At 41.9% G+C, this 17268-nt stretch overlaps 2 protein-coding genes across 5 annotated transcripts in view; both read right to left on the bottom strand.

Annotated features, from left to right (window-relative positions):
• The window catches only part of dnmt3ab (DNA (cytosine-5-)-methyltransferase 3 alpha b), a 60452-nt gene extending 51381 nt beyond the window's left edge, over positions 1-9071 (bottom strand). For all 3 annotated transcript variants that reach the window (XM_083633784.1, XM_083633786.1, XM_083633785.1), the window contains exons 1-3: positions 8976-9071; positions 7386-7638; positions 3505-3615 (exon numbers count right to left, since the gene is read on the bottom strand). In XM_083633784.1, coding sequence (XP_083489910.1) covers positions 3505-3615; positions 7386-7469 — 195 coding nt within the window. In that variant the 5' untranslated portion in view covers positions 7470-7638; positions 8976-9071. The remainder of the gene's footprint in view (positions 1-3504; positions 3616-7385; positions 7639-8975) is intronic.
• A 2269-nt stretch (positions 9072-11340) lies between these two features.
• Positions 11341-17268, bottom strand: part of dtnbb (dystrobrevin, beta b) — a 37664-nt gene continuing 31736 nt past the window's right edge. For both annotated transcript variants that reach the window (XM_083633926.1, XM_083633927.1), the window contains 3 exons: positions 16083-16172; positions 15825-15878; positions 11341-14357 (listed from right to left, as the gene is read on the bottom strand). In XM_083633926.1, coding sequence (XP_083490052.1) covers positions 14332-14357; positions 15825-15878; positions 16083-16172 — 170 coding nt within the window. In that variant the 3' untranslated portion in view covers positions 11341-14331. The remainder of the gene's footprint in view (positions 14358-15824; positions 15879-16082; positions 16173-17268) is intronic.

The following is a 17268-nucleotide window of genomic DNA, read 5'->3' as shown; positions in this document are numbered from 1 at the left end:
TTTTGTTGACAATGTGAGTCTGAAACCAGACCACAAATTCCAAAAGATGCCAACATTCGCATTAAATTAACAGAGAAACAGGATATATTTAAAACAATCTTCATGCATGCTTTTATAAGACTAGAAGTGTTGGTTGATGTGTTGCACAGCTGATTTCACTACTGTTGACAAAATGTACTATAGTAAGCTTGATTTGGATAAATGTAATGTAATGTGTTCGTTGTACTTTTAGACCAGTAACTGGGCTTTCACATAGATAGTACAAGCAGCAGAGCAAGACCATTGTTTTCAATGAGGGACACAGCAGCCGAAAGCGGCGCACACCTGCTTGATTTTCCGCCAGGCGAAGTGGCGAAACGTTCAACTATATTGTTTGAACTTTGACCCAAATAGGCCTAAAGACAGGTGTAAAGACACATTTTGTATTTTCTATTTTGTATGTCAAAAGTTTTTTTTTAACATAATGATTAATTGATCATTAAGGAAATTGATTAAAAGTTGCATGATATGATTCGCCTTTTTTCACAGCAGCCATTTTGTGTCTAAAAGGCAGGAAGTAACACAGGTGCAACCAAAACATTAACGAGGGCCCCCGGCACTGGAACACCTAAATGGATTGGAAGTTTGAAACCCTCATTAATGTTTTGCTTGTACTTGTGTTACCCCTTGCCTTTTAGACACAAATGCAACTGAATTCCTATTGCTGTTGGAAGAAACAAACAGCTTAGCCTTGTGACGACCCTCCCACTCTCCTGGTTCTGTGACTTGCAGGAGGAGCCTGGTGGGTTGGGTCATCGTTAAGGCTGATTGAGTGCACCTGGGCCTGGTGTACTCCCTGGCCTTAAAGGGACAGCTCACCCTAAAATCCAAAATACATATTTTTCCTCTCACCTGTAGTGCTATTTATCCATCTATATCGTTTTGGGATAGTTGCCTGAGTTTTGGAGATATCGGCTGCAGAGATGTCTGCCTTCTCTTGAATACAAATTTAATGGAATGGCACTCGGCTTGTGGTGCTCAAAGTGCCAAAGAAATACATTTGAAAAACTCAACAGCAATGTCTGCGTTTCCTGACAAAGAAGCTTCTTAAGGAGTTAAGAAGGCTCCAAAGAAGTGTTTCCCAAATGCCTTCTTAACAGCCTTCTTAACACATCGCTAAAGAAGGCTCTTAAGAAGGGTTCTGTCAAAGGTGCTATATAAATCCACAACATTCTTATTATAAAAGGAATCCATTCTGATTAGAGGAATATAGCCTACGGTAAAACATTTAAAACACAAGTAACCATATTACATAGAGGAGAGATTTTCAAGTGTTCCCCAATTTTAAACACTAAAGGGTGCATGAAAGAAAGGAAAAGGGGAAAAACACAACAGTGGACACTATATTATTATCTCCTTTTGCCTGACGCGGCTGAATCTGCGAGTGTTTCGTCGTTAAGAAGGTGTTAAGAATGCCCCAGACCCTTCTTACAAAACCTTCTTAACGAAAGATCATCTTAGGCTAAGAAGCAATCAGGAAACGCGTTGGCTTCATTGGCTTCTTACGGGAGCCTTAAGAAGGGTCAAAGAAGCTTCTTATCGCTAAGAAGCTTTTGGGAAATGCATGCCTTCTTAACGAAAGATCATCTTAGGCTAAGAAGCAATTGGGAAACGCGTTTGCTTCTTACGGGAGCCTTAAGAAGGGTTAAAGAAGCTTCTTAGCGCTAAGAAGCTTTTGGGAAACGCGATTGTCTCTTTCCAGAAATCATGACCTGGTTACTCAAGATAATGCACAGACTTTGTTGTGAGCAGTTTCATGTAGGAACTATTTTCTTTTGCAGCCTCATGTAGGAACTAGCTAGCAGGTAGCGGGTGTAGTTCGGTCAAAAGAAAATAGTTCCTACATGAAACATGTATTTTGGATTTTAGGGTGAGCTGTCCCTTTAAGGCCAGGGAGTACACCAGGCCCAGGTGCACTCAATCAGCCTTAACGATGACCCAACCCACCAGGCTCCTGCAAGTCACAGAACCAGGAGAGTGGGAGGGTTGTCACAAGGCTAAGCTGTTTGTTTCTTCCAACAGCAAAAGGAATTCAGTTTTATACCACTTTTATAACTTTTTATACGTTTTCTGAAAATCACGTTAAAAAATGCATTTATGCTTCAAAACTAATCATATATATATATCCTGCTGAACACAAATTTCCACTCCTATAAACTGTTGTTAACCACAGACCTTATTTTATGCATTTAACCGAAATCCCCATTCTAAAATCCCATTCAGTTTTCCCCTTACGAACCAAAGTGCTACTTCCGGACTCATTCCTCTACTCTATAGTGCAGTAACAGCAGGTAACACATTTTGGCGGGTGATTAAATGCTTTGCCCCAGGCCTCAACGGTTTGCAGTCACTCTAAATGTTGTATCAGGAGTTAAATTTGACCTTGTCTGTGTTTTTTATGAGGGACAGAATGAGCAATGTTAGCTTGCTTGAGGCCAGGCATTTATTCAACCACCTCTATATACTATGTTTTACATATTAACTATTATATTACCTGTGTTATGCGGCTTTACCTGCTATTTGACCAGCTGTCTACCAGCTTTACCTGCAATCATACCTGTTATTTAATAAAGCTGCAATTTTGCACAAAGAACAACAAATCCATGTGATAGAGTACCTTCATTAGTCTCACAAAAGAATCACAAATAAATGAATTTTGAGGTCATTTTGAAGCAAAAAAAAATATGGACAAAAAGTTAGTGGGTACTTTTTTTGAATGGCTTAAAAAACACAATAAAACACCTATCTCATTCCAGCATGTGGCACATGTGCTGGTTCCCCACTCGCTCCCCATGAAGCTTTCACAGCTGTGAAAACACTCACTAAGGCGCCTCAGCACAGCCTTTCTTTATCTATTATTGGATACTAGGCCTACTACTACTCAAAGCTTGAAATGCAGCGTGACATAAACCCTACTATACAGCCCTCCTATATACTGTAGGCGGTAATTTGGAAATATTTTAATCCATTTTTGGCCTGTGGAATCATGCTGTGGTAATTAATTAACAGGATTAAATGCAGACACTTATGCAAATAATAACATCTGAGAAAAAAGAAGCCCAACAGATATATTGATCCGGGGGTCATTATCAAATAAGGGCAATTAGCTACGAAAAGCATCACAGATGACAAAATAGTCGTGTTTGTGCATAGAAACGTGGAAGAGATGATGTGGTGTTTATGCCTGGGGTTAAGCTAAGTACATAGTAGCGCATGCGGTGTCTTATAAATTAACAGGGTTCGACTGATACAGGTTTTTGAAGGCAGATACCAATATTTTTGTACTGAAGCTGCTGATAGCCAATATTTTGTTCTGATATACAACAAATTTAAATGATTTCAGTTTCATGGCAAAATAAATTTAAATATTCAGAATTTGATTCTTGTCAGGATGGAAAAACCTTGATATATTAGCAGACTGATATGACGTTGCAATGAAGGATATGATATAAAATCAATACTCACTAGAAAATGCTCGCGTTTCTTCCCAGGTCTGCCAACTTTACAAGAGCTATTACTACTTTTGGCCGGCCTCTCCTCTGTCATCAGGTCCTTGCCCGGTATTATGCTCTCACCCTGTGAACAAAGACCCACAACACAACATGTTTGATTTAGACGTACAGCATCCTGCCATGACTGGAACAGCTGTACTAACCTATGGGAATGTCGAATGCGCGGTCACACAAATGAGGACTGCATGCAGGTTGTGAGGGTTAGGATCATTTGTACAGTAGACAGAGTGGTAGGCAGTCTGAGTCTCACGGCACAAAAACCACTCGAACAGTTGGGGGATCCACAATGGGTGCTTGAGTGTCTTTCGGCTGAGTGGACAATGAGACAGATAGAAATTGAATGACACTTTCCTTTGAATGAGGCTGAAGTGAAAGCTGTACGGACGCAGCGCTGACCTTACACACACGATCCCCTCTTGACACCCGTACAAAGACGTGGGCCGGCCCCTGCCTTCCCCCTGCTGCAATTTCCCTTTGATTAAGAAAACCGTCTTCCCCCCGTGAATAAAGCGCTGTGTCTGCCGCGGCCGAGTACCCCTGAGGGTTGATGGGAGAAAAGATGATCCTAATGTAGATGCTTTGAGTTTTCCATATTGACTAAATAGGGCCACCGGCGCTACGTTTGAATGCAAATGAGACTGCAAGGCCATTCCTGACATCTGCAGACGGGGGCTGCTGGGAGGCATGCAGGCCCTGGTCCTTATTACATTCCTCAAGTATTGAATGTGAGATTCCCTCTTAAGATGAATGGGCTCTCGACACCGTCGGGCATTCTACAACTGACTCCATCTGCTGAGTGTTTCAGTATTTTTATTTCTTGAAAGTTTACGCACAGTGGTGTAGGACTGGCAAATGATCAGATGAGATACTTCCATGACTACCGTAAATTCCGGACTATAAGCCGCACCGGTGTATAAGCCGCACCTGCAAAGTTGACTATTTTTTTCTTATATAAGCCGCACCGGACTATAAGCCGCGGGTGTTTTAATGGTTTTTTTTTTTATTTTATTTTATTTTTTTTTATTGTGTTTTAATGTTTAATTACCATATGTAAGGGTTCATGCACAGAGGGGATTGTCGGGAAAGAGATGGCTGTTTGAGGAAGCTCCCATTTATTAACATTTCAACAAAACAACATAACACAACACCACCTGTGTTGTTATTTACAGTGCACACAGTGTCATACAGTGTCATACAGTGTGGTGAAAAGAGGGCAAGAGAGGAAATTAAAACAGAAGTGGATTTATAGTTAGAAAGAGTGCTAAAAAAGAGAGATTTTTTTTTTTTTTTGGAAAAAATCCATAGATAAGCCGCACCATTATATAAGCCGCAGGGGCCAAAAAAGGCCAAAAAACGGGAAAAAAGGTGCGGCTTATAGTCCGGAATTTACGGTACTTCCATAGCAGGCAAAGCATTTGTCTTACCCTGCTTGGAGTACCAGATGATGGGTGGGGTCTAAGGCATCGGAAGAGTTTTATAAATTGTCTTGTCAATCAGAGAACAAATTGAGTTTCCGTTAGTTTCCTGTGATTGTCTGAACTCCCCGCTGCTAGTCATGCTGTCGTCATATGTGGCAAACACCACCCACCAGATCATCCAAGCAGGTTAAGGAAAAAGGTCCAAATATTACATGTGACAAATACTATGTAATGCTATGTCTCAGGTCTGTAAACATTATACTGAAGGAACTACTAGTGTTGTGCAAGCAGAAATTCCAAGTTGTTAACAAAGTGGAGGATGTCAATAAAAATAGCCAGGAATTTCAAAGGTCAGACCATGTTACGTCCTGAGAGAGTGTTAGCTAGGATCTAATCCAACAACCATTAACATGCCAGGATGAGAAACTGGTTTGTGTTAAGAAACATTTGGGATTGGAGTAATCATGCAATGAATGATTGCTGGATAGAGTGTTTAAATTGAAGAGTTGTGGTCCAGAGTGCTACTGCATCTATCCAATCTGGAAATAACTACCGTAGTCCAAATAAAAACCAACCAATCACCAGCTAGTTCATCACTGAATTTAAGATACAGAGGATCGATGCATTGTGTACACATCGTGTTGTCATTTCGTCAACCATGGACCAGTTACCTACTCGCCTTTAAAATGTTTAAAATTTTGCTTTTGATAGTTTTGCACGATAATGTGTCTTTCAGAGGGCGGCAGTTCACTTTGTGACTAGTAATCCTACGCCAGTCGTTGGGGTTTTCTTGGCAGAACTTGCATAAATAATAGCATGCTTTGAGTGCAGCCTGGTGTGCGGGCTCATTTGGGAGCCATGGATGAGACAATTGAATAGCGCCTGGCTCTCTCCATCTCTGCAGGCACACACACTACACTGCACCGTTCACAGGCACACACTACACTGCACCGTTCACCTCATTCCCCACTCAACAGCTTTGGCACACTGAATGAAAACAATACACCATCTACAGACGGGATTTCTCGAAAAACGACAGAAAGGCTGAAATATGATTTGATGTTGCCTGGAGTGAACCCTGTAACACTGTCGATATCTTTGCACTATTTCCGTCTGGGTAGCCGGTTATTTAAGGCAATGTCTGTTGCCAGGCAACAAGACCAGGGGCAGTGCTGTGTAATGGGAGTGTAGAGGAAGAGGACAGATTCCCCGGTAAAACAGCCATGGAGCCATTCCAGCTCCATCTCAACCTACAACAGCCAACGCCCACGTCAGCAACCACCATTACAACAGCCAGCGTCACAGGATACAGTCGCACACCTCAGCAGAGCTGCTGACGAGCATCACTGATGCTCCATGCAGCTGCACGAGGATTGTAATATGGGCTCTGCTTCAAAACATAGGTTTGAAAATGCTCCAGTGTTAGGGCTGAGCAATATGGACCAAAAATCTCTGTATTTTTAGTCTGCCAATACACAATATACTGTATATCTCAGTATTTTCTACAAAGTGGGCTAACAGTTCAGTTGTAAGTCAAAGCCACATGTGAGATGTAGGGCTGGGCGATATAGACAAAATCAAATATCACAATATTTTTGACCAAATACCTCTATCGATTGCGACAAGATTGTAGGGATGCTTATTGGTGCTTTCACAAAATATTTCGACAATGAGATTTTTGGTAAATAATCATCGGTAATGTGGATATAATGACTAAGTGGGCAAAGGCAAATAATAGAACAGCTAGAACAGTCTGGTAGGTTCAGAAAATCACATTACTTTACTGTAATGCAGCCTTTAAAACCAGGAACAGAAAACACTTACAGGGTATGCCATATATCACGATATCCAAAATCTAAGACGATATCTAGTCTCATATCACAATATCGATATAATATCATTATATTGTCGAGCCATATCCAGTGTCTTGGTTTTATTTGAAAGGGCTGATATGGCAGCTGAACAGTTTGTCAGAGCTCTTCATTTACTATTTGCTCAAGACATGGAGGGAATCAATGCGACCGAGTCTCCTCCAGTAAGATCAATAAGGCATCAGCTTAATCGATTGATTAACTCCATTCATGAAACGGTTCAGTTGGGAAGGACTGTAATGGGCATTGAAATGGAGCGGCTGAGGACTCATTGTGGTCACACTGCACAATGTACAAACCAAGATGCTCTTGTTTTCATGGTTACATACAGCCATGTAATATCGCATTTATAACACTGTCAAAACTGTGGTGTGATACAAAACACCCCTGTGCTTGAATTAACTTTTTGACTTTTAGTTTGCAGTTGAAAAATCCCAGGCATTCACCAACCAATCTGGGATTGTTCACCAACATACCACACTGTGGAGGAGTGCACCTCCACTCATCTCAGAAATTCCTAATATGAAATTCCTTGAGTTTCTTACCATTCTGTGTCCAGGTGAATCTCCGTAGTCTGAGGCTCTGAACATGGTGGTGTTGGTGTTGGTGACAGTGTTGGATGGCATCATCAAGGGTCTTGTGGTCGTATGGGTAATGTCTTATGGTCAGTGTGAATGAGGGAAGCTTCAGGTGGAAATCAACTCAAAGGAACAAACAAACAAAACAAAACAAAACAAAAAACAAAAAGAATGATTGATGACGATGACAATGATGATGGCCCCTCCTCTCTCTGCTCTCCTGGAAAATGAGAAAGAGCACTGATTAGGACGTTGATGAATAATCTGAGAAGCCAACATGTTCATGAGTTCCACATTAGAGATACCTCAGTTTTCTATTAGGCTGTTCTGATGCTTCCAACAATGGGCTGCAGACATGCATTCAGAGGTGAATAGTTTTTATGCAAACTACCTACATGCATGCTGCAGGCTGTAGTGCTGCAGGTTCAACAGTGGCACATTTTTCTGTTCATTTGTCTAAAATCAGTTACTGTAAGTACACTTTGTCAACAACAGTCAGTTTCTGACCATTCCCTTTAGTACACGTCATGGATAGGATTTTCAAAGGCTGCTATAGGATACTGTAGGCTACACTACAGCTACTATATCGCCTATAGGGCCTTGACCACTTTTCACGCCACATGGGTATATTGTTTGATGTAGGTACAGTATGGTCCACGAATGTGCACCGAATTGACGGCGGGGCATTTACAAATCACATTTGGGATGGTGCTGTTTTTATTAGGCTACTTAATCTATTTTCAACTATAAAAGCATTACATTCAACAAGAGTGTGGGTTTCAGTAGTAAAGTGTAGCATACTAGTAGTAACCATTCGCGCAGAGCGGAGCTCTGGCAGAAAGCGCTGGCAGAAAGAAATGTGTAAAACTGAAATGGGGAAAGCATACATATATGTTAAGTGGCGAGGATGTATTTAATTTCCTCCAGAGGTTAAGCCAAGATTATAGTGACAGTCGGATCTGATTTATTTTACATCAGGCTAGAATGAAGTCGCTCATGGGAAAAAAATAATTGCATGTAATTAGCAGAACGTTTTACCTTGAAAAATAATTTATTATAGGGACACATGCATTAGTGTCACCGCGCATTTCCATGCATATCAGACTACAATCAGGTGATTCGCTTAGATGACTGCGATCAACTGACGTGCATTTATTATTCAATAGGGTCTGCGTTAAAAATGGCAAAGTTTTAGACGTCCTTTTGCAGGGGAGGTCTATATGACCCTATAGGGATGTAGCTCTTTTGCAGGCCACGGCCACTGAAAGATAAATCCCGTTATTTTGTTATTTCCCCCCCACGAGGCGGGTGTTTTCTGGAGCCACAACCCCGGCTCTGTGCTGTAAAATCCCCATCAAGTTCAAGTGCATCGCGATGTAATCAGCACATCTGCAAAATTAACATAAACGGGCTAATCTGGCAGGTATTTCCCCGTTTCCATCGCGCCTTCCGCTCTGAGCTCTTTCACGTTTTTGTTTCGATAGAGGTTACCCTTCCTGCACGGCAAGCAGTGCCGGGTTAAACGCCTTTAAATGAGTGAATCACATTGTTCGTTACCCGTTTTTGCCAAGTCCCAGGCCTGGCCCTTTTTTGGTCTCGCTTGCTACCGGAGCCTCCTTCCTCTTCTCTCCCCGTCCTCCACCTCCCCAGCCGGCCAGCACTCCTCCAGATGCGCCGCTCTCACTGCAGCAGGCAGGGGCCTGCGGACGCCAAAGCTTCCAGGTCCTAAAGGCAGCTGCGTGTGTGGAGGGGGGCGTGTTCATGCATGGACCTCACAAATACTGTACACTACACACACTCACACTTTAGCACACAAAATAGCCGAGCTATTTCTGCTATTTATCCCCCATCCACGCACATATGGCAATATTTGTGTTTTTGTTGACTCTTATCATTGAATTACCTATGTCTATGTGTGAGCAGGTACAGTAAGGCTATGCCTTACGATATGAAATCTATTATGCTTGTAATCATTCTTATGCATTCACATTTTCTAGTGCATTCATTAATAATGAAACTACACTCTTCCCCCATTTTGTTGGGACCCCGCCCCCCCCTCGGCACCTCTGGTGGCCCCCAACCCCTATACTCACTCAGTACCCACTGCACATAGCAAAGTTTGATAACTGTTGATCTTTCACTGGCAGTTATTTGGAGTTGATTAGTGTTGACTGGAGAGTTGTTTATAGAGCTGTATGACTCGTTCAAAACTAAACTATATTTCAAGTGTTTAATCTGTCTGATGGGTGTGGTGGACTTGTATAAACACTGGCAGTGTTTATGTTTTTTTTACATTCTCAAAGTTAAATCAATTAATTGAATTTGCTGTACCTATCCAGGCCTACAGTATTGGCATTGTGCCTGCAGTAGCCTACATGTGAAAAGGTCAAGTGTCTTAAATATTTACTTGTGAAATCAAAATGGTACACAGTTCAAATGCTCAAACAAGCCGAAGCATGCAACATTAGAACTGTCAATTTGTCTGAGTAGATATTCACACAAGTTGACTTCCTCTGGGTACTGAACCACATACAGGTATAGGGGGACTTTACACTGAACTCTTGAGCTAACATCAAATCAACATTTAATTTCCTATAGTTCAGCTAGCATGAGATATCTCTGTTGTCACATTCATTTTACCCCCACTGCTTCATAACCTACATTTAATTTATCCCACGCGTGTCCACTAGACGGAGACACAGGGTGAGGTGAACATTTCAGGTTTGCCCGACCCACAAGTGCCAAACTGCTGAGGCTCACAGAACAAACTCCCTGTGGGGCAGCGGGGTGGGGAGGAGGAAGGGGTGGGGGTGGCAGCAGCGGGCGGATGTGGTTCACCGAGCATCACTGTAGCCATCAGCTCCTCTTCCCCTTGTCATCTATAGAGTCACTCACTGGCACTGAGTGGTTCATCTAAGGACGTCAGAGCATAAGACATCCTGCAGACAGGGGGGAGGTTGCTGATAGGTCAAAGTTTCTGTCCTTACCTCATCTAAATTGTCTTTTTGTCTCCACCCCCACTGTGTGTGTGGCCTGGAGCATCAGTGAGAGGTCATCGTTAATGTTTTCAGTTCAGATTTGTAGGTGATGCGTGAAAAGGCATTTAATTGTTTGAGCTGCAAAATGATGTCAAAGTTTTTTTTTTTTTTTTTGCTGTTCTGTGTCTAAATGGTGCTAATGAGGACATTGTAAGTAGAGAAGACACTTGGGGAATATATGACTCATGAAAAATGTATCTTCAGGCCAATAGCTGCTTAATATGTTTCTGTTATATCACTTATTTTAATTGTACAAAGTATGAATACAATATAGTCAGAAGTTTTAGTTGTACTATGTGTCCACATTTTAGAATAATAGTACATAAAAACTATGAAATAACACAAATGGAATTACAGAATGCAGTGACCACAAATGTAAAGTAGCCGCCATATCCTTTGCCTTGATGGAAAGGCAATTAGGCAGAAGAAATTCATAGGCATCAAATTTCAAGCATTTAAGCATAAGCCTTGAGATCAAAATGTCTTTAAGATAATGAGAGACATAGTACGTTCAATTAGCGGTGTCCCAATCTGGGAACCCAGAGTCTATTTTTATTGGAAAATAAATAAATAAATCCAATAACAATAGATTCTGGGTTCCCAGATTGGCTGTGTCCAAACGTTTGACTGGCAGTCTATGTCACCTTCTACATTGTCACTTCTACTTATCATATTCTTTCAGTTTGTGCATTAGACTCATACAGTTTTATAAATGAGGCTTCTTGTTTTTGTTCAATAAAGACTGTCAGATGATTGAGTACAATGTAGTGAGTATAGTGTATTGTCTATTAATAAGAAAAAACCCAATAACAGTCATGACATAACCAAGTAAGCAATATTTTAAATCTTTTTAATATATCTCACAATTTATTTATTTACAAAAGTGTGTTGTGTGACATAAAACTATGCTTTTGTAAAATTAACATGAGAAACAAATGTGTACCATAAGCATAACCATACGTAACACATACATAGATAACATTAGGGGAGCGTTGTGGAGGTTGTCCTCTTGCACATTGTCTCTCTGCAAACAATAAAAGGATCACAATGTATGCACCTCTCTATGATTGGCTGTCGTCTAGTTGTATTACCCCGGGTTTGGTCAGATAGGGTGGACATTATTGCCTCCCCATTGGCTAGAATGACATCAGTGACTGTCTATTAGTAGAATTGGAATGTATTAACTATCTTACTCTGTTACTATTAAATTTAAGCTTTTCCAGATTCCAGCGGTGGAGACCATTACATGTGTTCAGGCATTCTGTGAATAAACTATGTGCAACAACAACATACTAATGCAGATATACTGTGATATATAATTCGTATGACACACACAAAGTCTGCAAACAGTTTGGCACAAATGTAAAGGCTGAACACAATAAATAAATAAATACAAATAAAATATCTACAAGGTCACAGACTAAAACCCCTACATAATGGCTGATAGATCATTGTATCTGTTGAATGGTTACTTTATACAGCACTTTACAGAACAGCTACAGGCACGGACTAAAAGAAAAAAAAACAAGTTTAGTTTGACATTGCATTATGCGTGGCCGGTATGAAGGGGAAGACAATACTCACTTCTCCAATTTTTTTACCTCAGCATTTCAATTATTTTCTAGAGACCTTCAAGGCTCCTTTTGACAGTATTGATCACAAAGTTTCAGAATGCGCTGCGTTTTATACCTGCTTTTTAAGACTCATTCAGAATGTGGGCTGGTGAGTGGCGACTGACTACTCTGTACAAGTGTGAGTGTGCACTTGAATCTGTGCTTTGACAAAACGGTTACAGTGATTATACTCCACGAACAAACGGGAAGAATAACAATAATGATAACGTAGCATAACGCTAACAGAGAACTGAATGAAAACATCACATTTAGAACGACAATAACAGAGGAGCCTTGTTTTGTTCTTTTTCTTGACACAGTGTAAGAGGTTGTTGAAACCTTATACTTAGCTTATAGGACAGGCTTACTGTACAAATCTCAATACGAGAGTTCACCTTCTCCGGTTCAGTTTCTTAAGCACAGTTCTGGTTTTTGGACCTGTTGGTGCCACCATGCAGAAACATCGATTATTATTTCCTTCACAAACTGAATACATTACGATGAAATCATTCCTAGACCTTGATCACACTGACATGACTAAAAACCAGACATTGCTCATTTTCGTTTGAGATTAATGGCTACCCTGAATGACAAAAGGTTGAACCAGAAGACAATTATGTAAAAGTAACTTAGATCTGCTTCAAGTAAATAAACCTCTCGGGTCAACTGTTATCTCTGTCGCGGACAGATAGCTTTCCCATCAAAGGCAGACACAAATTCACACACAGACAAACTATATCCATCAACATGCTCCACCAAATAGCACTTCAGAAAATCTTTTCTCCTCATGATAATCCACATTCTTAACCAGGCGTTTAACCACTTAACTGAAGCCAGTCTGTGGCCAATAACTAACCACCACATCCCACCTAGAGTAGCTCTGCAGTCCCTGAGCACCTACCTTCATTGCACATAAACATTTCTCTATTCCTTTAACTAAATAAAGCTATCAAAGCATTTTCTACTTACTTACTACCGCCTTACATCCTCGCATACTGTATAAGTGTCCATTTTGTAACTCGCAGCTAAAACTCAATGCCTAATTTCTACAATTCATTTAAACATCCTGAGGTGCTTCCCTACCCTTTACATAACTTAAACAATAAATACTGTTGCTACCAACTAGCTAGTCAGTGTATGTGTGACGGACGCACCGTGCTGCGTGAGTTTTACAATGCCCTTCAGGTGTGCTGACTTGGTGTTTTACGTCAGTTACGTTTTCACTGGGATGAAACAATGAGACTCAGGACGTTCTTGGGTTTAGTAGCCCCTCGGTTTCTTTGACCACTCAGCCCTCTTGTTTGCAAGCGTGGCTCACTGAGTGCACAGTAGCAGCAGAACAGTATGTGACTCTATGGGTGCGTTCACATGCAAACAGTATTCTGGATACGAGCTCATATCCAGGTTAAGCTCTATGGGGATAAGCTCTTTATTTGCATCTTCATATCCCAAAAGCTGATAGCCCTGTGTGCAAGAATAGACAGAATAGTCTGAATATTACCGTGGAAACTGAGAGGACACCCACTGCACCCAACAGTAAATAGAATAAGGTGTAAGCTAATGTGGGTGGACCCCTACTCTCAGATTTGGGATTCTCATAATCGAGACAGGCGCTTATGCGGGCTATTGTATATGGGATATGGCGTCAGCTCCTAAACAGAATACTTGAGAGCATGAATATGCATGATGTGAACACACTCAATGTGACTTCTGAGGCGAGACACTTACGCCACAGCTGTCATCATAAACCCACAAAGAGCTGGCGTAACATGGTACAGTACGTACGTACATCCGGACATGAGTGCAACTTCATGCAAAAATGCTAACGAAAAAAGATGCTAGCGCTAATCATACAAAAGCAATGACAGGGAACGTGTTGTGAAAATAGGTCATTTCCCATGTCGGGCTGTTCCCCAGGTCATGTGTTTACAGTATTATATACAGAATGATCTGCTTCAATGGAACAGTTGGGGAGAAAGCACAGCAAGCCATTCCTTAGCAGTCATGAGGGGGATTGTTGGGTACTTACAGCAGTTTTTGTATACAGAACAACATATACACTCGCTAATTAGACACATCTTGCTACCTGCAAGGTGTGAGGAGACGTTTCAGTTCACATAGTGAAATCCTGTTAGATTACAGCATGCATTACTCTACGTGCTAATGCCAGGGGGTTGTTGTTGTTGTTGTTGTTGGTGTGACTCTTCCCAGCTGATGACTGTATGTCCTGTCCTTATTGGATGGAATGGTGGTGTCTTTTCCTCAGTGCTTCTGTGCTCTCACTGTGCCTGGATTGGAAACACACAGATGACATCTTGTTTTAGTGCTGCTGACAACCTGTTGCAGCCTGGATGCAAACATGTGTGACGGAGACCAGTGTTTTGGGGTAACAATAACAAGTAGGCCAAGATCATTTTTCAGTGTTTTTCTTTTGCAGATTATGAAAGTACATATTGTAAGCTTTCAAATGAGGTGTCATACATTGAATTCTGAAAATAGTTGAAGGAGATACGTATGCTTATTCGAACCTTCGTACTCCTAAGCAACATTCAGAGAAAATAGCCCTGAAAGTTGGTGAACAAACTTGTTTGCCCTGAACAAGCTTAGTTTGTGAACAAATTATAAGTACGAGAACAGCAGTTCTCAACATTTTCCAACTCAGGGCCCACTTGAGAATCTCAAAACTTTTCGCGGCCCACCTCTGACCCCATAAATAATATGGAGGGAGGCCAAATAATGTGTTCTCAGAGCACTTTTTATTTTCCACCGTCACTAACACAGCAACTGAAACATGTTGCAGCATTTTCAATGTTACAGTCTTCACAGAGCTGTCCATGAGCAAGGCTTTTTTTTATGTAAAAAAGAAAAGTGAAATGATTTGGCGCTCCACTTGTAATACCCTCACAGGTATTACAAGTGTAGAAGAAATGTTGTGCACTCATTTCTACCGTGCCTCGCACGCTTCGTGTGCTTGCGCAGCTCGCGCAGTGCGGTACCCTCCACCTTATTATACAGTAGTAGTGAGATTTAGTGATCCTAAAACTGTTGTTTGTTATATTCAGTGCGTTCTTCAACATCTAAACTTGCGTAATATGAAAAACAAAAAACAAACAAATGCACAAGAATTGTTTTTTCTTGATTTGTGCGATTTCATGGTTGCCTACTTGTTGCTCCTTTCACCAGACTGTCACATTTGTGAAATACGTACATGTAGAACCGAAAACACAAATGACTCTGTGTTCATACTGCCACTGTTAGTAGCACCCGCACTGGCAGGTTTGATTCAGCTTATTGCAACAAGCATGTTGCAGCAAATTCCCAGACAGAGCAACACTTTGATTGCCTAAAGCTGAGATCCAAGTGTTGCACTTCTAAAGTGTTCCAGGTGGGTGCAGCCAACTTTGTCAGAACAGAAAACGAGGAAATAATGCAGCCGTGATTATCAGCCAATATTTCTCTACTGGTATCAAATGAGTTGCTTGCGGTGTGAACACAACCCATGTAATATGCCATGCATAATATAACATTACATGATTATAATTCATACTTTCTTTTGTTGTTCATTCTGCCTCAGCTGGAAAACAAAGAAAGGAAATATTTACTATATAATGTAAAATGCCTCATCTTCATGATCAAACAAAATAAATGTGCTCCGTTTTCCATTAGAGAAAATATCTCCAAAAGCTTAAATTAGGATGCATTTATTATTATGACCATGCATTTAACTACAAGTCCTGCATTCAGCTCAGACTTACCTCTGTCCCCACCATTTCTCATGTTGGCATCCTCTTCCTCTGCAACGTCATCTACTACAAAACAAGATGTGAGAATTCAACGATGATGTTTTTGGTCACCATGTAAAGAAAACCATATAGAGAACCGCCAGAGAATGTAATGATGAGGTGGCAACGCCATGATCAAGACTCAACCCCAGGCAACAAAACAGATTCAATGGAAATAAAATGCAGGTGACAAAACAGAGTCAAACTCTGACACATGTGTCATAGACCAACCTGAGTGGAGCTCTTTCACCAGTGATGACATGGTGTTTGTGATTGAGTCAGCAGCAACTAATAGATCATTCCGAAGATTTCTAGGTACACCTGTGACACAAAGAGCAATATTCAATTCAAGGTGAACTACAAATAACCGCCTTGCGGTTGTATGCCTCCGCCAACAAGTCAAGTTGCAGTCTACATTAATGTCTGTCCAGAGACTCATACAAGCACAAATGCCTTGAAGCCCACGGCGCAATGGTGTGCACATTCGGCACTCTAGGCAATGGTTGGGGGTACCTGAACACTATGGCCTCTATCTTCCGACAGGCGCTATCCCCTCATAGCGCTTTGCGCACCTGTTTGCGCTTGCCTTAAGGCAGGGAAGATAGCATTCCACCTTGCGCTGTCCGCCAGGTGTTCTACCGAGTTTTGCTCCCCCGCCAATCAGCAAAAAAAGCATCCCCACCTCACGGGAGCATACTTGTAATCATTTATACAGAAATATAACTGTTTAAAAGTGATATCATTGTCTGGTAGACGTGACCTACCTCTACTCTCTGTCCTCTCCCCTCTCTCACATTCCCCCTGCTCTCCTTCCCCTGCACCCTCCCACCTCTCCTTCTCTGTTCTCTCCTCCTCCACATTTCCCATTTTCTCCCCACCCTCGCCCTAATCCGGGCCCGTATCCTACTCCCTCCCTCCACCCTAGACCCTACCTCTACTCTACCTCCCCTGTACCCTTCCACCTCTCCTTCTCTGTTCTCTCCTCCTCTCTGTCCTCTCCCCTCTCTCACATTCCCACTGCTCTCCTTCCCCTGCGCCCTCCCACCTCTCCTTCTCTGTTCTCTCCTCCTCTCTGCCCTCTCCTCCCTCTCACATTCCCCCTGCTCTCCCTCCCCTGCACCCTCTCCTTCTCTGTTCTCTCCTCCTCCACATTTCCCATTTCTCCCCACCCTCGCCCTAATCCGGGCCCGTATCCTACTCCCTCCCCTCCCCCAACCCTAGACCCTACCCCTACCCTGGCTCTCCCTCCCCTGCACCCTCATCTCTCCTCCTCTGTTCTCTCCTCCTCCACATTTCCTATTTTCTCCCCACCTCCCCCCTCTCCTCCCTCCTCCCTCTCCCTCCCTCCTCCACTCTCCTGCTTTCTTCAAATGTTCAAATGTTATCTTTATTCTGTATATTCTTGTTACTGTGTGTT

Source organism: Poromitra crassiceps (assembly GCF_964638095.1).
Source record: "Poromitra crassiceps genome assembly, chromosome: 3".
In the NCBI taxonomy this organism is placed as follows: Eukaryota; Metazoa; Chordata; class Actinopteri; order Beryciformes; family Melamphaidae; genus Poromitra; species Poromitra crassiceps.
Note: the sequence above shows the minus strand (reverse complement) of the source record. Positions and strands in the feature narration are given on the sequence as shown.